We start from the raw sequence: 17,743 nt of genomic DNA on the forward strand, positions 1-17,743 counted from the left end.
TTCTTCTTTCATATACAGAAGAATGTTGTTTTCACATTGTCTAATTGACTGTGTACAACATAATCGAACAGATTAACATTTTAAACATGAAATATAACTCCGCTTTCCATCCCATTTCCACCCCCTCCAGACCTGGACCCGGTCATTGTGACTCCAAGCAAGATGGCGGTGGCCAACGTGAGCGGAAACATAGAACTGACTTGCTCCGGAAGTGGATCCAGGACACCTGAATTGTCCTGGAAGAAGGTGAGAATAGGGTCCCCCAAATCCCATCTCCAAAGTTTAGGGATGTTTGTGGACTGTAGTTCCCAGAATCCCCCAACCCACATTAGTGCTCCAATGTTTCCAAAGTTAGTTCTCATGTTCTCAAAGTCCCATCTCCAAGATTGAACTATAGTTCCCAGAATCCTACAACCAACATTGGTGCTCCAGTGTTTCCAAAGTTAGTTCTCATGTTCTCAAAGTCCCATCTCCAAGTTTGGACTATAGTTCCCAGAATCCTACAACCAACATTGGTGCTGCAGTGTTTCCAAAGTTAGTTCTCATCTTCTCAAAGTCCCATCTCCAAGATTGGACTATAGTTCCCAGAATCCCCAACCAACATTGGTGCTCCATGGTTTCCAAAGGTAGTTCTCATGTCCTCAAAGTCCCATCTCCAAGTTTGGACTATAGGTCTCAGAATCCCCCAACCAACATTGGTGCTCCAGTGTTTCCAAAGTTCGTTTCCATGTCCTCAAATACCCATCTCCAAGATTGGACTATAGTTTCCAGAATCCTCCAACCGACATTGGTGCTCCAATGTTTCCAAAGTTAGTTCTCATGTTTTCAAAGTCCCATCTCCAAGTTTGGACTATAGTTCCCAGAATCCCCAATCAACATTGGTGCTCCATGGTTTCCAAAGTTAGTTCTCATCCTCTCAAAGTCCCATCTCCAAGTTTGGACTATAGTTCCTGGAATCCTCCAACCAACGTTGGTGCTCCAGTGTTTCCAAAGTTAGTTTCCATGTCCTCAAAGTCCCATCTCCAAGTTTGGACTATAGTTCCCAGAATCCTCCAACCAACATTGGTGCTCCAATGTTTCCAAAGTTAGTTCTCATCTTCTCAAAGTCCCATCTCCAACTTTGGACTATAGTTCCTGGAATCCTCCAACCAACATTGGTGCTCCAGCGTTTCCAAAGTTAGTTTCCATGTCCTCAAAGTCCCATCTCCAAGTTTGGACTATAGCTCCCAGAATCCCCAACCAACATTGGTGCTCCAGTGTTTCCAAAGTTAGCTCCCATGTCCTCAAAGTCCCATCTCCAAGTTTGGACTATAGTTCCCAGAATCCCCAACCAACATTGGTGCTCTATGGCTTCCAAAGTTAGCTCCCATGTCCTCAAAGTCCCATCTTCAAGTTTGGACTATAGTTCCCAGAATCCCCAATCAAATTTGGTGCTCCATTATATATACACATACAAAACACATATACACAGAATGGACCACAGCAACGTGTGGCAAGGGACAGCTAGTAACAAATTCAAAGCTTCTCTTCCTCCCCAACCATAACCCATAATCCCTTGGTGACATAGCAGACATTTGTAAAGATCCAAAAGCAGGAAGGAGGCCTCCCAGTCTGGAGATCCAAAATGTAAGAGCCACCACCAAGAAGGCACTGCCTGTCTTCCTGTTTTCCGTTTGCAGGGAGAGGAAGAGGTCGGGAAAGGTGCCACTTTGACCCTGGATTCACTGACCTACCAAATGGCAGGGACCTACTCCTGCAAGGCTGCCATCTCCAGCATCCCCGGTTTGGTAAAAGAACAAACTGTCCAGGTTGTGGTGGAAGGTAAGGAGCAAAGTTTGGATGCAAAACGTTTGGACCCTCAGCTAAACCTGGCTTTGTATCTCTCTGGATGGATGCACATTGCAGAATTATTATTATTATTATTATTATTATTAAACTTTATTTGTACCCCGCTAGCATCTCCCGAAGGATTCGATGCGGCTTACACAGGCTGAGGCCTCAACACACAACACAACAATACAATCTAAGCAAATCAAACAATTAAAACAGAATAAAGCAAAATAAACATGAATGAATGCAGGTTGGCATCACTTCGAACTGCCAGGGCTGGCTGCTATGGAATTATTGGCTATATATGTTGACAGGGGTTGTTGTTGTTCCAATTTTATGTGACTTGTTTTATACCTATGTACCGTTTTACCTGTTGTATATTATATGTGCACCCTGTAGTGCCTTTGTCAGCTGCCTGGAGTTCCTTTGGGGAGATGCCCAGCGTTTATTTTTAAAATTTTTAATTTTTTAAAATTTTTAATTTTTTAAAATTTTTAAAATTTTTAAAATTTTTAAAATTTTAAAATTTTAAATTTTCAAATATGTTTTAATTTTTTAATATTTTTTAAATTTTTAAATTTTTAACATTTTTAAATTTAATTTTTTAAATTTTTAAATCTATTTTTTAAAATTTTAAAATTTTAATTTTTAAATTTTTAAATTTTTAAATTTTAATTTTTAAATTTTTAAATTTTAATTTTTAAATTTTTAAATCTATTTTTTAAAATTTTTAAAATTTTTAAATTTTAAAATTTTATTTTTTAATTTTTTTTATTTTTTCACTACTACATTTCGCTCGGCCATAGGTTTTTAAATTCTTGTGTGTTACTCTTTATTGGTTATTGTTTATATGTGACTTATATTAATTGTATTGTAGTTATTGTTTTTGTTTATTGCTTTTGTTTTATTGATGTGTTGTTGGGCTTGGCCTCATGTAAGCCACTTCGAGTCCCTTGGGGAGATGGTGGTGGGGTATAAATAAAGTATTATTATTATTATTATTATTATTATTATTATTATTATTATTATGGTGGCGGGATATAAACCAAGTTTATTACGTAGTGGTCCTGGTTGTGTTTGTGTCCTGACTTCCTCCTCTTCTAACCAGGGAAACCAGAGATGGAGCAACACCAATCGGTCTCCCATTACCAAACCATTGGCCAAGTAGTAGAGCTGACCTGTTCCGTTTTGGGCCATCCCGAACCCGAGATCCGGTGGAGCGTCACTGGAGAGGTGAGTCTTGGAGCAACAAGTAGACTGGGAATGGTGCATGATGCCAGTTAGTCTGGGATACTGGGAAACTGGGCATCCTACTTTTGGAAGAAATATCAAATGGCAAATAAGTTGGTTTGCTGGTCATTACAAGGCCCAGTCTTTCCAAGACTATCCATTCTCAAGGAATAGATCGATTGTCCAGTAGGCTGTCAGGAATTCTGGGAGTTGGAGTCTAAAACACTTGGAGAGCCAAAGTTTGCCAATGCCTGCATTATAGCATAACTATTGGTATAATAAAGACCCTAATTAACAGTAGTAATGTTACACCACCTCACCCGCCTCATAGGAAACCTGCTACAAAACAGGAGCTTTTTTGTTGAGTTCCAGGGCCAGAGAAGCAGATGGCGGAACAGAAGAACGGCCTGCCTCAGGGGAGCGTGCTTGCCCCATCCATGTTCAACATCTACACAAATGACCAGCCACTACCAGAAGGGACAGAGAACTTCATCTATGCTGATGATTGTGCCATCACTGCTCAAGCAGGGAGCTTTGAGATGGTAGAACAGAAGCTCTCCGAAGCTCTAGGTGCTCTAACTGCCTATTACAGGGAAAACCAGCTGATCCCCAATCCATCTAAAACACAGACATGTGCCTTTCACCTCAAGAACAGACAAGCATCCCGAGCTCTGAGGATTATGACCTGGGAAGGAATCCCACTGGAGCATTGCAGCGCACCCAAATACCTGGGAGTCACTCTGGACCGTGCTTTGACTTACAAGAAGCACTGCCTGAACATCAAGCAAAAAGTGGGCGCTAGAAACAATATCATACGAAAGCAGACTGCACAACCTGTGGATCACAACCAGACACAGTGAAGACATCTGCCCTTGCGCTATGCTACTCTGCTGCTGAGTACGCATGCCCAGTGTGGAACACATCTCACCACCCTAAAACTGTGGACGTGGCTCTTAATGAGACATGCCGCATGATCACGGGGTGTCTGCGCCCTACACCACTGGAGAAATGACACTGCTTAGCCGGTATTGCACCACCTGACATCCGCCGGGAAGGAGCAGCCAATAGTGAAAGGACCAAGGCAGAGACATCTCCAGCTCATCCCCTGTTTGGGTATCAGCCAGCACGTCAACGACTTAAATCCAGACATAGTTTTCTTAGATCTACAGATACACTCGCTGGAACACCTCAGCAAGCGAGAGTCCAAAAGTGGCAGGCTCAAACCCAGAACATCAATCAATGGCTGATACCAAATGAGAGACTCCCTCCTGGGCACACAGAAGACTGGGCGACTTGGAAGGCGCTGAACAGACTGCGCTCTGGCACCACGAGATGCAGAGCCAACCTTCAGAAATGGAGCCACAAAGTGGAGTCCACGACATGTGAGTGTGGAGAAGAGCAAACCACTGACCACCTGCTGCAATGCAACCTGAGCCCTGCCACATGATGCACAAGGGAGGACCTTCTTGCGGCAACACCAGAGGCACTCCAAGTGGCCAGAGACTGGTCAAAGGACATTTAATCAACTACCAAGCTTGCAAACATTGTATTTTGTCTGTTTGTTTGTTTTGTTCTGTTAGAAATGTAATACAATTGACTGGTTGCCCTGACACGACAAATAAAAATCATAGTAGTAATTTATTTAATGCTTAAACCATACATCTTTTACATGCAGGACAAACAGGTAAACACATAAAAACCAGATTATGAAACACAGTGCAAAATGCACCCCTAAAATATGACACAAACCATTAAAGTGCTACATAAATCAATGGTGAGATGCACCCTTAAAATACTACATGAACTAGCTCTTGCATAGTTAAGATATCAGACAGATGGCAAGCTGTTTAACCTCAGCAGATTGAAAACCAAATCCGAGGTTACAACAACATCTGTCATAGAACTCCAGTATGCAGATGACAACCTCATCTGTGCGCATTCAGAAGAAGACCTACAAGCCACTCTCAACACCTTCACAGAAGCATACGAGAAGCTCGGCCTGTCATTGAACATCGAGAAGACCAGCAGTCACCAGCCAACCCATCTGCAATGCCAGAAATACAGCTTAATGGTGCAACATTAGGAAATTTTGACAGTTTCCGCTCCCTTGGTAGATACCTCTCCATAAAAGTCAACATCGACACAGAAAAACAACACTGCCTGAGCTCTGCGAGTGCAGCATTTTTCCAAATGAAGCAGAGAGTGTTTGAGGACTGGGACATCCGTAGGGAGACCAAAGGGCTTGTTTATAAAGCTATTGTCCTGCCAACACTGCTATACGCCTGCGAAACGTGGACTGTCTACAGACGTCAGCATTGAGACTGAAATGCAACACCGCCTGAGCTCTGCGAGTGCAGCATTTTCCCGAATGAAGCAGAGAGTGTTTGAGGACCGGGACATCCGTAGGGAGACCAAGGGGCTTGTTTATAAAGCAATTGTCCTCCCAACCCTGCTATACGCCTGCGAAACGTGGACTGTCTACAGACATCAGCATTGAGACTGAAATACAACACTGCCTGAGCTCTGCGAGTGTAGCCTTTTTTCTAAATGAAATAGAGAGTGTTTGAGGACCGGGACATCCATAGGGAGACCAAGGGGCTTGTTTATAAAGCTATTGTCCTGCCAACCTTGCTATACGCCTGCGAAACGTGGACTGTCTACAGACGTCAACATTGAGACTGAAATACAACACCGTCTGAGCTCTGCGTGTGCAGCATTTTTCTGAATGAATAGAGAGTGCTTGAGGACTGGGACATCCATAGGGAGAACAAGGGGCTTGTTGATAAAGCCACTGTCCTCCCAACCCTGCTCTATGCCTGCGAAACGTGGACTGTCTACAGACGTCACATGCAGCTCCTGGAACAATTCCATCAGCGCTGCCTCCAAAAAATCCTGCAAAACTCTTGGGAATACAAGCGGACAAATGTCAGCGTGCTGGAAGAAGCAAAGACCACCAGCATTGAAGCAATGCTCCTCCGCCATCAACTCCGCTGGACCGGCCACAGTTTGTCAGTTGTCCGGATGCCTGACCACCGTCTCCCAAAGCAGTTGCTCTACTCCGAACTTAATAATGGAAAACAAATATTGGAGGACAGGAAAAGAGATTGAAAGATGGACTCAAAGCCAACCTTAAGAACTCTGGCATAGACACTGAGAACTGGGAAGCCCTGGCCCTTGACCGCTCCAGCTAGAGGTCAGCTGTGACCAGCAGTGCTGCAGAATTCGAGGAGGCACGAATGGAGGGCGAAAGAGAGAAACGTGCCAAGAGGAAGGTGTGTCAAGCCAACTATGACCGGGACCACCTTACGTCTGGAAACCAATGCCCTCATTGCGGGAGAAGATGCGGGTCAAGAATAGGGCTCCACAGCCACCTACGGACCCACCACCAGGACACTGAACTTGGAAGACCATCATCCTTGGATCACCTAAGTAGTAAGTTAGGTAAGATAGATAAATAGGAATATAGATATGAAGTTTAGCAATTTGGTCAACTGTTTGTTTACAGGTGGAATAATTCTTTCTGGGAGTTGCATTTTGACAGTCTTGTCAGAATGGTGGGAGTTGGTGCCAAACTACAACTCCCACCATTCCATAGCATTGAGCCAAGTGGAGCTAAACTGCATTAATTGCACTGTGTAGATGCAGCCATGCTGACCTTGGCATCTTTTCCCAGGAACTCTCTGCAAACACCTTGTCGGTGGAAGTGACACCTGAACTGGTTCAGAGCGGTGTTTCCTGCTGGGCCCAGAACAAGCACGGTTCGGACAAGCAGACCTTCCAGTTTGTGAAGGGTGAGTGGAAAGGAAGGGGAGCATGGGATCTGTTGTCCTTTGGCTCCTTTATGGAAGGCTCGGTCCGATTTCTGTCCCAGGGTTTCACTTGCAAGCAAGACTTTATACCAACCAACTTGTGCTCCCTGGGTGTTTTGGAATTGTGGGAGTTGTAGTCCAAAACACTTGGAGTGATGAAGCTGGCCCATGCCTACTTTATAAACAAACTGCATGCAGGGTGAAGCTCACCATGGCTGTTTAATGTGGATGGGATTTCTTTAACTGTTGGGAGCAGATCAGGATGAGGACCACGTTGCATGGAAGGGAGGGCTTGACCGTTTGCCACCATCATATAAAACAATCCTAATGCATCCATTTCTCCCCATAGTTTCCCCAACACAACCATCATCCCCGGGACCTGCAGGTAAGTCCTTAGTCCACCTCCCTCCCTTCTCTCCTTTTCTTTTCTTTTCTTTTCTTTTCCTTTCCTTTCCTTTCCTTTCCTTTCCTTTCCTTTCTTCTCTCTTTCTCGCCTTCCTTCTTTCCTTCTCTCCTTCCGTCCTTTCTTACTCCCTTCTTTCCTTCTTTCCTTCCTTCCTTCTTTCCTTCTTTCCTTCCATCTGCCCTTCCTTCCTTCTCTTCTTTTTCCTTTCCTTCCTTCCTTCCTTCCTTCCTTCCTTCCTTCCTTCCTTCCTTCCTTCCTTCCATCCTTCCTTCTGCCCTTCCTTCTGCCCTTCCTTCTGCCCTTCCTTCTGCCCTTCTGCCCTTCTGCCTTTCCTTCCTTCTCTCCTTTTTCCTTCTGCCCTTCCTTTCTTCTCTTCTTTTTCCTTTCCTTCTTTCCTTCTCTCCTTCTTTCTTTCCTTCCTTCCTTCCTTCCTTTTCATCTCCCTCCCTCCCTCCCTCCCTCCCTTCCTTCCTTCCTTCCTTCCTTCCTTCCTTCCTTCCTTCCTTCCCTCCTTCCTTCCTTCCTTCTCCCCTTCCTCCCTCCCTCTCTCCCTCCCTCCCTTCCTTCCTTCCTCCTTTCTCTCCTTCCTTCCTTCCTTCCTTCCTTCCTTTTCATCTCCCTCCCTCCCTCTCTCCCTCCCTTCCTTCCTTCCTTCCTTCCTTCCTTCCTTCCTTCCTTCCTTCCTTCCTTCCTTCCCTCCCTCCCTCCCTCCCTTACTTCCTTCCTCCTTTCTCTCCTTCCTTCCTTCCTTCCTTCCTTCCTTCCTTCCTTCCTTCTTTCCTTCCTGCCTTCTGCTTTTCCTTCTCTTCTTTTTCCTTTCCTTCCTTCCTTCTGCTCTTCCTCCCTTCTCTCGTTCTGCCCTTCCTTCCTTCCTTCTCTTCTTGTTCCTTCCTTCCTCCTTTCTCTCCTTCCTTCCTTCCTTCCTTCCTTCCTTCCTTCCTTCCTTCCTTCCTTCCTTCTCCCTCCCTCCCTCCCTCCCTTCCTTCCTTCCTTCCCTCTCTCCCTCCCTCCCTCCCTCCCTCCCTTCTAGCCTACTCCTTTTCTTCTTTCCTTCCAACCTCCTTCCTTCTTTCTTTCTCTGCCCATCCTCTCATCCTCTTTCCTTTTCTAATCTGGACCGTGGGTAGGTTTGGCCCCTTTGGCCAAATCTGGGCATGGGATGGATGGATAGATTTTATGATTTGGGCCATTAACTGCTTTTCCCCGTCTCGTGCACGCTGCCGTAGGAAACCCTGAACTTCGCACAGGTGGGTCTCGAGAAACAGCCAGGTGCATTTCAGAGAGTGCACCAAAACATGAGCTGATGTTGGGATCCTTTGTCCTTTGGTTTCATGGGGCGCCTTTCTCCCCAAACAGTGGACGGCGAGGAGGGCCAAGGCGGCAGCACGGTGGCGGTCATTGCGGTCTGCGTCTGCGTCCTGCTCTTGCTCCTCATCGTCGGATTCTTCTACTTCATGCAGCGGCGAGGACAGCTTCCTTGTGGCAGCGGAGAGAAGAGGTCCTTGTGAGTGCCATGAATCCCCCAGCCCCCCACCTTCTTGTCCTGTCAATCAATCAATGTTTATTACACCCCAAAGACCCAATTTGCTTAGCAGGGAAAGTGTACAGCAGATTCCTAAACGAATAAGACCACAATTGGTCACAATATTGACAAGCTGGAATGTGTCCAGAGGAGGGCGACTAAAATGATCAAGGGTCTGGAGAACAAGCCCTATGAGGAGCGGCTTAAGGAGCTGGGCATGTTTAGCCTGAAGAAGAGAAGGCTGAGAGGGGACATGATGAGAGCCATGGATAAATATATGAGAGGAAGCCACAGGGAGGAGGGAGAGCAGATCAAGGGTCTGGAGAACAAGCCCTACGAGGAGCGGCTTAAGGAGCCGGGCATGTTTAGCCTGTTGAAGAGAAGGCTGAGAGGAGATATGATAGCCATGTATAAATATGTGAGAGGAAGCCACAGGGAGGAGGGAGCAAGCTTGTTTTCTGCTTCCCTGGAGACTAGGATGCAAAACAATGGCTTCAAACTACAAGAGAGGAGATTCCATCTGAACATGAGTGTGAGAGCCGTTCAGCAGTGGAACTCTCTGCCCCGGAGTGTGGTGGAGGCTCATTCTTTGGAGGCTTTTAAACAGAGGCTGGATGGCCATCTGTCAGGGGTGATTTGAATGCAAAATTCCTGCTTCTTGGCAGGATGGGGTTGGACTGGATGGCCCAGGAGATCTCTTCCAACTCTTTGATTATATGATTCTAAGACCACTTAAAATAGGATGAGTACAATGCTAAATGCATATGGACTTTTGAAAAATTGCATTCATTACCATTTGGGAAAACCATTTGTAAAGACATTGTGCTGGTACAGATGTACCAGGAGCTCCAACTTCCTTTTCTTTCGTTGAGTGTTTGCATGTATTCCAATGTTCCATGCATTTTGCAATAAGGTGGCTTCCCTTGGTTTGCAGCCACCTGCCTATCATCGTTGGGTTTTTCAGTTCCGCCCCTTTCCCCAGGGTTCAGGAAGGAAAGGGAGCCATTTTAGCTCAGTCGTCGAATGCCAATCCCGCATTATCATGGAGTGCCGCATCATCACGGGGTGCCTGCGCCCTACACCACTGGAGAAATTACACTGCTTAGCCAATATTGCACCACCCGACATCCGCCGGGAAGTAGCAGCCAATAGTGAAAGGACCAAGGTAGAGACATCTCCAACCCATCCCTTGTTTGGGTATCAGCCAGCACGTCAACGACTTAATTCAAGAAATAGTTTTCTAAGATCTACAGAGACATTTGCTGGAACACCCCAGCAAGCGAGAGTCCAAAAGTGGCAGGCTCAAATCCAGAACCTCAATGAGAGACTCCCCCCTGGGCACTCAGAAGACGGGGCGACTTGGAAGGCGCTGAACACCACACTCTGGCACCACGAGATGCAGAGCCAACCTGAAGAAATGGGGCCACAAAGTGGAATCCACGACATGTGAGTGCGGAGTGGAGCAAACCACTGACCACCTGCTGCAATGCAACCTGAGCCCTGCCACATGCACCATGGAGGACCTTCTTGCAGCAACACCAGAGGCAATCCAAGGGGCCAGATACTGGGCAAAGGACATTTAATAGAATAGCAAGCTTTCAAATTCTGTGGTATTTTTGTTTAATACAATTGTCTGGTTTCCCCTGACATGATAAAATAAATAAATAAATAATAAATTATTTATTTATTATTATTATTTATAGACCGCCCTATCTCCCCAAAGGGACTCAAGCATCTCTCTGTTCTGAGAGTCTAATAGAGCCTCTGTCTTTCTAAAGCCTGCTGTTTCGATAGTCTTCTAAAAGCATACTGTTTCTGAGATGGAGTCTGACTCTGAATAGACCCAGATCCGATCTGGGTCTATTCAGACTCAGACTCCATTTCCCAGTGTGGATGCAGCCTGAGATGACCCTGTTTTCCATCCCTTTTCAGGACGCCCAAAGAGGGGAACCCCGATGACACGGTGGTGGAGATGAAGACGGACAGACGGAACGAACAGACGGGGCTCCTGAGCCACGGAGGGGGAGGCGGTGGTGGTGGAGGCACCAACGAGGTGAGCAGGAAGAGGAGAGTTTACGGTCGCTGAGGGATTTTGAGAGCTGTAGTCCTCAGGGCAAGCTTTGCCCACACTTTGGGACTACTTTCTGGGGAGTCTGTAGTGCCCGGATTTCACTTCAGTTGCAACAGTGGCAGCTTTTGCACTGCCGGGGGTGCTCTGAATGGGATTGTCCCGCTTCTTGCCAGAATGGGGTTGGACTGGATGGCCCACCAGGTCTCTTCCAACTCTATGATTCTATGACTGAGAGCTGTTAATCGGTGGAACTCTCTGCCTCAAAGTGTGGTGGAGGCTCCTTCTATGGAGGCTTTTAAATAAAGGCTGGATGGCCATCTGTTGGGGGTGATTTGAACACGATTTTCCTGCTTTTTGGCAGAATGGGGTTGGACTGGATGGCTCACCACGTCTCTTCCAACTCTATGATGCTATTCTATGCCATGCTATAACTTGATTCCAAACGATGCTTCATCTGGCTACATTTTCCATGCTTGGGACTTTTATCCTATAAATCCCTCCTCAGCCATGGAAACGTATTATTATTATTATTATTATTATTATTATTATTATTATTATTGTCATCCTCATCATTAACATTGAAATTCCATCTCAACCATGGAAATTTATTATTATTATTATTATTATTATTATTATTATTATTGATGATGATGATGATGATGATGTCCTCTTCATTAACATTCAAATCCTTCTTCACCCATGGAAATGTATTATTATTATTATTGTCATCCTCATCATTAACATTGAAGTTCCATCTCAACCATGGGAAATTATTATTATTATTATTATTGATGATGATGTCCTCTTCATTAACATTCAAATCCTTCTTCAGCCATGGAAATGTATTATTATTATTATTATTATTATTATTATTGTCATCCTCATTATTAACATTGAAATTCCATCTCAACCATGGAAATTTATTATTATTATTATTATTATTGATGATGATGATGATGATATCCTCTTCATTGACATTCAAATCCTTCTTCAACCATGGAAATGTATTATTACTTTACTGACACAAAAACACAATATGTCACAGCAAATGTAATTTTTGTTTTTTGGCTTTTTAAGTCCCGTCTGCTGTGTTTTTCAGTTTTTTTCAGTGTTTTTCTGAGTGATGGTCACTCGTTGGCCTGAGAGGTGTCTTGTGTCCAAATTTGGCGTCCATTCGTCCATTGGTTTTTGAGTTTTGTTAATACCACAAACGAACATTACCTTTTTGTTTATATAGATAAGTAAAAAGCATCTAAGTAAAAAAGCACTTTAAAGGAATAGGTAAATCCAATTAGGTAGGAAGATAAGCATGAGCATTGTAATGTATTTTCTTTTTTTGGCTTTTTAAGTTTCTTCCGCTGTGTTTTTATGAGTGATGGTCACTTGTTGACCTGAGAGGTGTCTTGTGTCCAAATTTAGTGTCCATTCGTCCAGTGGTTTTTGAGTTCTGTTAATCCCACAAACGAACATTACCTTTTTATTTATATAGATAAGTAAAAATCATCTAAGTAAAAAGCACTTTAAAGGAATAGGTAAATCCAATTAGGTCAGAAGATAAGCATGAACATTGTAATGTATTTTCTTTTTTTTTGGCTTTTTAAATCCCTTCTGCTGTGTTTTTCAGTGTTTTTATGAGTAATGGTCACTCGTTGGCCTGAGAGGCGTCTTTTGTCCAAATTTGGTGTCCATTCGTCCAGTGGTTTTTGAGTTCTGTTAATCCCACAAATGAACATTACCTTTTTATTTATATAGATAAGTAAAAAGCACTTTAAAGGAATAGGTAAATCCAATTAGGTAAGAAGATAAGCATGAACATTGTAATGTATTTTCTGTTTTTGGCTTTTTAAGTCTCTTCCGCTGTGTTTTTCAGTGTTTTTATGTGTGATGGTCACTTGTTGGCCTGAGAGATGTCTTGTGTCCAAATTTGGTGTCCATTCGTCCAGTGGTTTTTGAGTTTTGTTAATCCCACAAACGAACATTACCTTTCGTAATGCCTTCGACAATACATTGAACATTACCTTTTTATTTATATAGATAAGTAAAAAGCATCTAAGTAAAAAGCACATTAAAGGAATAGGTAAATCCAATTAGGTAAGAAGATAAGCATGAATATTGTAATGTTGTTTTTTTTGCTTTTTACCTTTTTATTTATATAGATAAGTCTTTCAAACCAGGAACAGAAAAAGTTTCCAATTTTGCTACACAGTGTAATATGTTCTCTTCCTCTTTCCTTTTTCTAACCCCTTCTTTCTTTTCTTTTCTTTTCCTCCCAGTGCTGAGAACAGAAGAACTTTTCTCTCTCTCTTCTTTCTCTCTCCTTTCCGTTCGGCGCCGGACCCAACGTCCATCTTGGAGGAAGAAGACGACGACAATGCCAAAACAAGGAACGGTGGCCAAGCCCTCTTTGGCTTCCTCCTCGGGCGCAAATCCAGCGTCCGCACATCCAGACTTTGGGTGCTGGAGGGCAGGGTTCGGAGCCACCTCCCTCCTCTTAAAAATGCCAGACGAATTTGTTTTTGGTCCCGTGCCCTCTCCTTTGACCGCTTCCCCTCGTTGCCAATCCCTCGGTTGCCTTGCCACCCCAACAATGCACAGACTTCTCCCACCCTGGACACGATTCCAGAGATATATCCACCCCGCTTGCCTAGTTTCCAACAGACCTCACAACCTCTGAGGATGCCTGCCATAGATGTGGGCGAAACGTCAGGAGAGAATGCTTCTGGAACATGGCCAGGCAGCCCAGAAAACTCACACCAACCCAATGCATCGATGTCATGAATGCACAGGATTCGTCCGTGCAGAAGTTTCATGGAGGAGGATTGGAGGCTTCCTTTCCACTTGCATGCATCCAAATGTAAACATGTTCCGTTGTGCCACTCAAACATCCCTGTTATGCGCCTGCATTTGCTGTTCTCCGGCCTCTCCTGTTTCTCCTGATGATGTTGCCATGCGCACTTGCCAGACCTCAGTTCCTTCCTTCCACACAATGCTGTTACAGCGCAATTGCGCACAAGAGAAAGGCTTTTGCTTTCTGTTGGCTTGGGGAGGGATGTTGCAACATCCCTCCCCAAGTGGAAATTCACACTTGGGAGTTTGGTGGAGGCTCCTCCTTTGGAGGCTTTGAAGCAGAGGCTGGATGGCCATCTGTCAGGGGTGCTTTGAACGTGAATTCCCTGCTTCTTGGCAGAATGGGGTTGGACTGGATGGCCCACCAGGTCCCTTCCAACTCTAGGATTCTATGTTCCAAGAAATCAAAGCTTCCTAAGAAAAGGGCAGGACTTCTAGAAAGTCTCAGATATTTCATTATCCTTCTTTTCTTCCCTTCCTCCTTCTCTTCCTTCTTTTTTGACTTCTCTTTCCTTCCCTTCTTTCCCTTCCTTCCTTTTTTCCCCTTCTCCTTCCCTTCCTTTTTTCCTCCTTCTCTCCCACTCATTTCTACCTTTTCCTCCTTCCTTTCTTCTCTCACTTTCCTTCAGTCCCTTCTACCTTCTTCCTTTCTTCTATCACATTTCTTCCTTTTTGCCCTCTCTTTCCTTCCCTTCTTTTCTTGCTTCCTTTTTTACTTCTCCATCCTTCCCTCTCATTTCTTCCTTTTCCTCCTTCTTTCTCTCACTTTCCTTCAGTCCCTCCTACCTTATTCTTTTCTTCTATGTCCTTTCTTCCTTTTTTCCTTCTCCTTCCTTCCTTCCTTCCTTCCTTCCTTCCCTCCCTCCCTCCCTCCCCCTTTCTTCTTTTTCCTTCATCCTTCAGTCCCTTCCACCTTTTTCCTTTCTTCTATCACCTCTCTTCCCTTTTGCCTTCTCTTTCTTTCCCTTCTTTTCTTGCTTCCTTTTTCCTTCTCCTTCCTTCCTTCCCTCCCCCTTTCTTCTTTTTCCCTCTTCCTTCTCTAACTTTCCTTGAGTCCCTTCCACCTTTCTTCCCTTTCTTCCCTTTCGCCTTCTCTTTCTTTCCCTTCTTTTCTTGCTTCCTTTTTTCCTTTTCCTTCCTTCCTTCCCTCCCATTTCTTCCTTTTCTTCCTTCTTCTCTCACTTTCCTTCAGTCCCTCCTACCTTCTTCCTTTCTTCTATTACCTTTCTTCCTTTTTGCCTTCTCTTCCCTTCCCTTCTTTTCTTGCTTCCTTGTTTCTTCCTCCTTCCTTCCTTCCCTCCCATTTCTTCCTTTTCCTCCTTTCCTTCTACTCTCACTTTCCTTCAATTCCTCCTATCTTCTTCCTTTCTTCTATTATCTTTTTTCCTTTTCGCCTTCTTTCTTTCCCATCTTCTCATGCTCCCTTCCTTTTTCCTTCTCTTTCCCTTCCTTCCTTTTTATCTTCCCTTCCCTTCCCTTCTTTTCTTCCTTCTCTTTTTATTCTCCCTTCCTTCTTTTCCCCTTCCTTCCCCTTCTTTTCTTTTCTCACCTTTCCTTCCTATATTCCTCCTTCCCCCAATCTTTTTCCTTCCTCTCTTCCTCCCTTTTCTTCCCTCCATCCCTTCCTTTCTTTCTCCATCCTTCCTTTCTTCTATCACCTTACTTCCTTTTTGTTTTCTCTTTCTTTCTCTTCTTCCCTCCCTGACCTTTTCCCTATCCCTCCTTCTCTTTAATTCCCTTCTGTTCCTTCCCTCCTTCCATCTCCTTTCTTCCTTTTCATCTTCTCTTTCTTTCCCTTCTTTTCTCCCTTCCTTCCCTTTTGCTTTCTCTGTTCCTCCCCTTCATCTGTCTCCTTTCCTCCTTCTCTTCCCTCCCTTTCCAAAACCAGTCCTTCCTTCCCTGCTTCGTACTCTCTCCATAACCAACTCTTTTCTTTCAGAAGCCTCCTTTCTCTTGATATTTTGTCCTCAGCTCAGGTTTTTTCCCACTGCCTTCCTTCCCTTTGAGGCGGTTGCTTCGCTCCGGTTTTCCTTGTGTCCCTTTTGGGGCGATGCCCACTTTCAAGGGGCGGCACGGCCCTTATTTTGACGCTCTCTCCATGGGACTGTATGGGTTTGTTTCCCCCTCCGTTGATCTATATCTCTCTCTATACGGCCTATTTTTGTGCGTGTGTGTCCGTCCTGGACGGCGTCTTGCTGGGGCTTTGGCCTGCGGTGTCTTCCTTTGCCCACTCCTTTCATTTTCTCCTTGCACTTGTCTGGTCAAGACACTGGCTTTTTTTGGGGGGGGGGGGGAGAGGGAGACTTTTTATGATTTTTTTTAAAAAAAATGTGGTATATTTAATGGTGTTGCATCTTGGAAAACGAGGCGAGGCTTTGGAGCTATGGCAGAGGTGGTTTGCAGAATAATTTGTGCAAAAAAATAGTATTTTCAGGGAAAGTAGTGAGACTAGATGACCTCTGGAGGCCCCTTTTGCTTCCATGCAAAGGCCCACCGAGAGCCTCGGCCAGTTGGCACCCCATAATAACCCCCAAATCCGATGCCATAGCTCCATTGCCCCCTTCGGACATGTCTACTGCCTGCTGCCCTTTTGTCCCCCAGATTACACTGTACATTAGCAATTAAAAGGAAAATATTGTAACTTCTGCCTGGCTTTGGGAGTATTTTTTGCTTTTTTGTCATTCCGGGAATTGTAGTTTTCCTAGTTTTGCAGACCAACCCCAGTAGGACTGGAATGGCACTGTAGTTTCCTCATTTAACCTCATATAACCTCAGCAGACTGAAAAATTACAACATCTGTTATAGAACTCCAGTATGCTGATGATAACGTCATCTGTGCACATTCAGAAGAAGCTTGCTGGTCATTACAAGGCCCTGTCTTTCCAAGACTATCCATTTTCAAGGAATACGTCGATTGTCCAGTAGGCTGTCAGGAATTCTGAGAATTGGAATCTAAAACACATGGAGCCAAAGTTGCCCATGCCTGCATTATAGGATAACTAGGAGTTGTAGTTTTGCTAGTTTTGCAGACCGACCCCAGTAGGACCTCAATGGTGCAAGGCTATGGAATCCTGGGAACTGTAGTTTCCTCATTTAACCTCAGCAGACTGAAATATTACAACAGCATCTGTTATAGAACTCCAGTATGCTGATGACAATGTCGTCTGTGCACATTCAGAAGAAGCTTGCTGGTCATTACAAGGCCCAGCCTTTCCAAGACTATCCATTTTCAAGGAATACGTCGATTGTCCAGTAGACTGTCAGGAATTCTGAGAATTGGAGTCTAAAACACATGGAGCCAAAGTTGGCCATGCCTGCATTATAGGATAACTAGGAGTTGTAGTTTTGCTAGTTTTGCAGACCGACCCCAGTAGGACCTCAATGGTGCAAGGCTAAGGAATCCTGGGAACTGTAGTTTCCTCATTTAACCTCAGCAGACTGAAAGGTTACAACAACATCTCTTATAGAACTCCGGTATGCTGATGATAACATCGTCTGTGCACATTCAGAAGAAGCTTGCTGGTTATTACAAGGCCCAGTCTTTTCAAGATTATCCATTTTCAAGGAATAGATCCAAGGTTACAACATCTGTTATAGAATGCAGTATGCTGATGATAACATCATCTGTGCGCATTCAGAAGAAGCTTGCTGGTCATTACGAAGCCCTGGCCCTTGAGCACTCCAGCTGGAGGTCAGCTGTGACCACCAGTGCTGCAGACTTTGAAGAGGCATGAATGAAGGGCAAAATGGAGAAATGTGCCAGGAGGAAGGCGCGTCAAGCCAACCCCGACTGAGACCGCCTTCCACCTGGAAACCGATGCCCTCACTGCAGGAGAAGATGCAGGTCAAGAAGAGGGTTCCATAGTCGCCTACGGACCCACCTACTCGGACAACGAGGGATCGCCTAAGTAAGTAAGTAAGTTTTCACTCTTCAGCAGCAAAGCTTCGAGACCTTGGAAAACTAGAACTCCCAGGATTACCATCGCACAGAGCCGTTGACAGTTCAAGCCGTGCCAAACAGCATTCGT

The 17,743-nt window shown here is 44.7% G+C and overlaps 1 protein-coding gene across 1 annotated transcript in view; it reads left to right on the forward strand.

The window, feature by feature from the left end:
• Nucleotides 1-16,360, forward strand: part of LOC132780464 (basal cell adhesion molecule) — a 101,316-nt gene extending 84,956 nt beyond the window's left edge. Inside the window, exons 9-16 of the mRNA XM_067461157.1 lie at nt 131-246; nt 1,680-1,821; nt 2,939-3,063; nt 6,734-6,851; nt 7,219-7,254; nt 8,632-8,779; nt 10,730-10,850; nt 13,142-16,360. Of these exons, the coding sequence (XP_067317258.1) occupies nt 131-246; nt 1,680-1,821; nt 2,939-3,063; nt 6,734-6,851; nt 7,219-7,254; nt 8,632-8,779; nt 10,730-10,850; nt 13,142-13,147 (812 nt within the window). The 3' untranslated portion in view covers nt 13,148-16,360. The remainder of the gene's footprint in view (nt 1-130; nt 247-1,679; nt 1,822-2,938; nt 3,064-6,733; nt 6,852-7,218; nt 7,255-8,631; nt 8,780-10,729; nt 10,851-13,141) is intronic.
• The last annotated feature ends 1,383 nt before the right edge of the window (nt 16,361-17,743 follow it).

Source organism: Anolis sagrei, chromosome X (assembly GCF_037176765.1).
Source record: "Anolis sagrei isolate rAnoSag1 chromosome X, rAnoSag1.mat, whole genome shotgun sequence".
Taxonomy (NCBI): Eukaryota; Metazoa; Chordata; class Lepidosauria; order Squamata; family Dactyloidae; genus Anolis; species Anolis sagrei.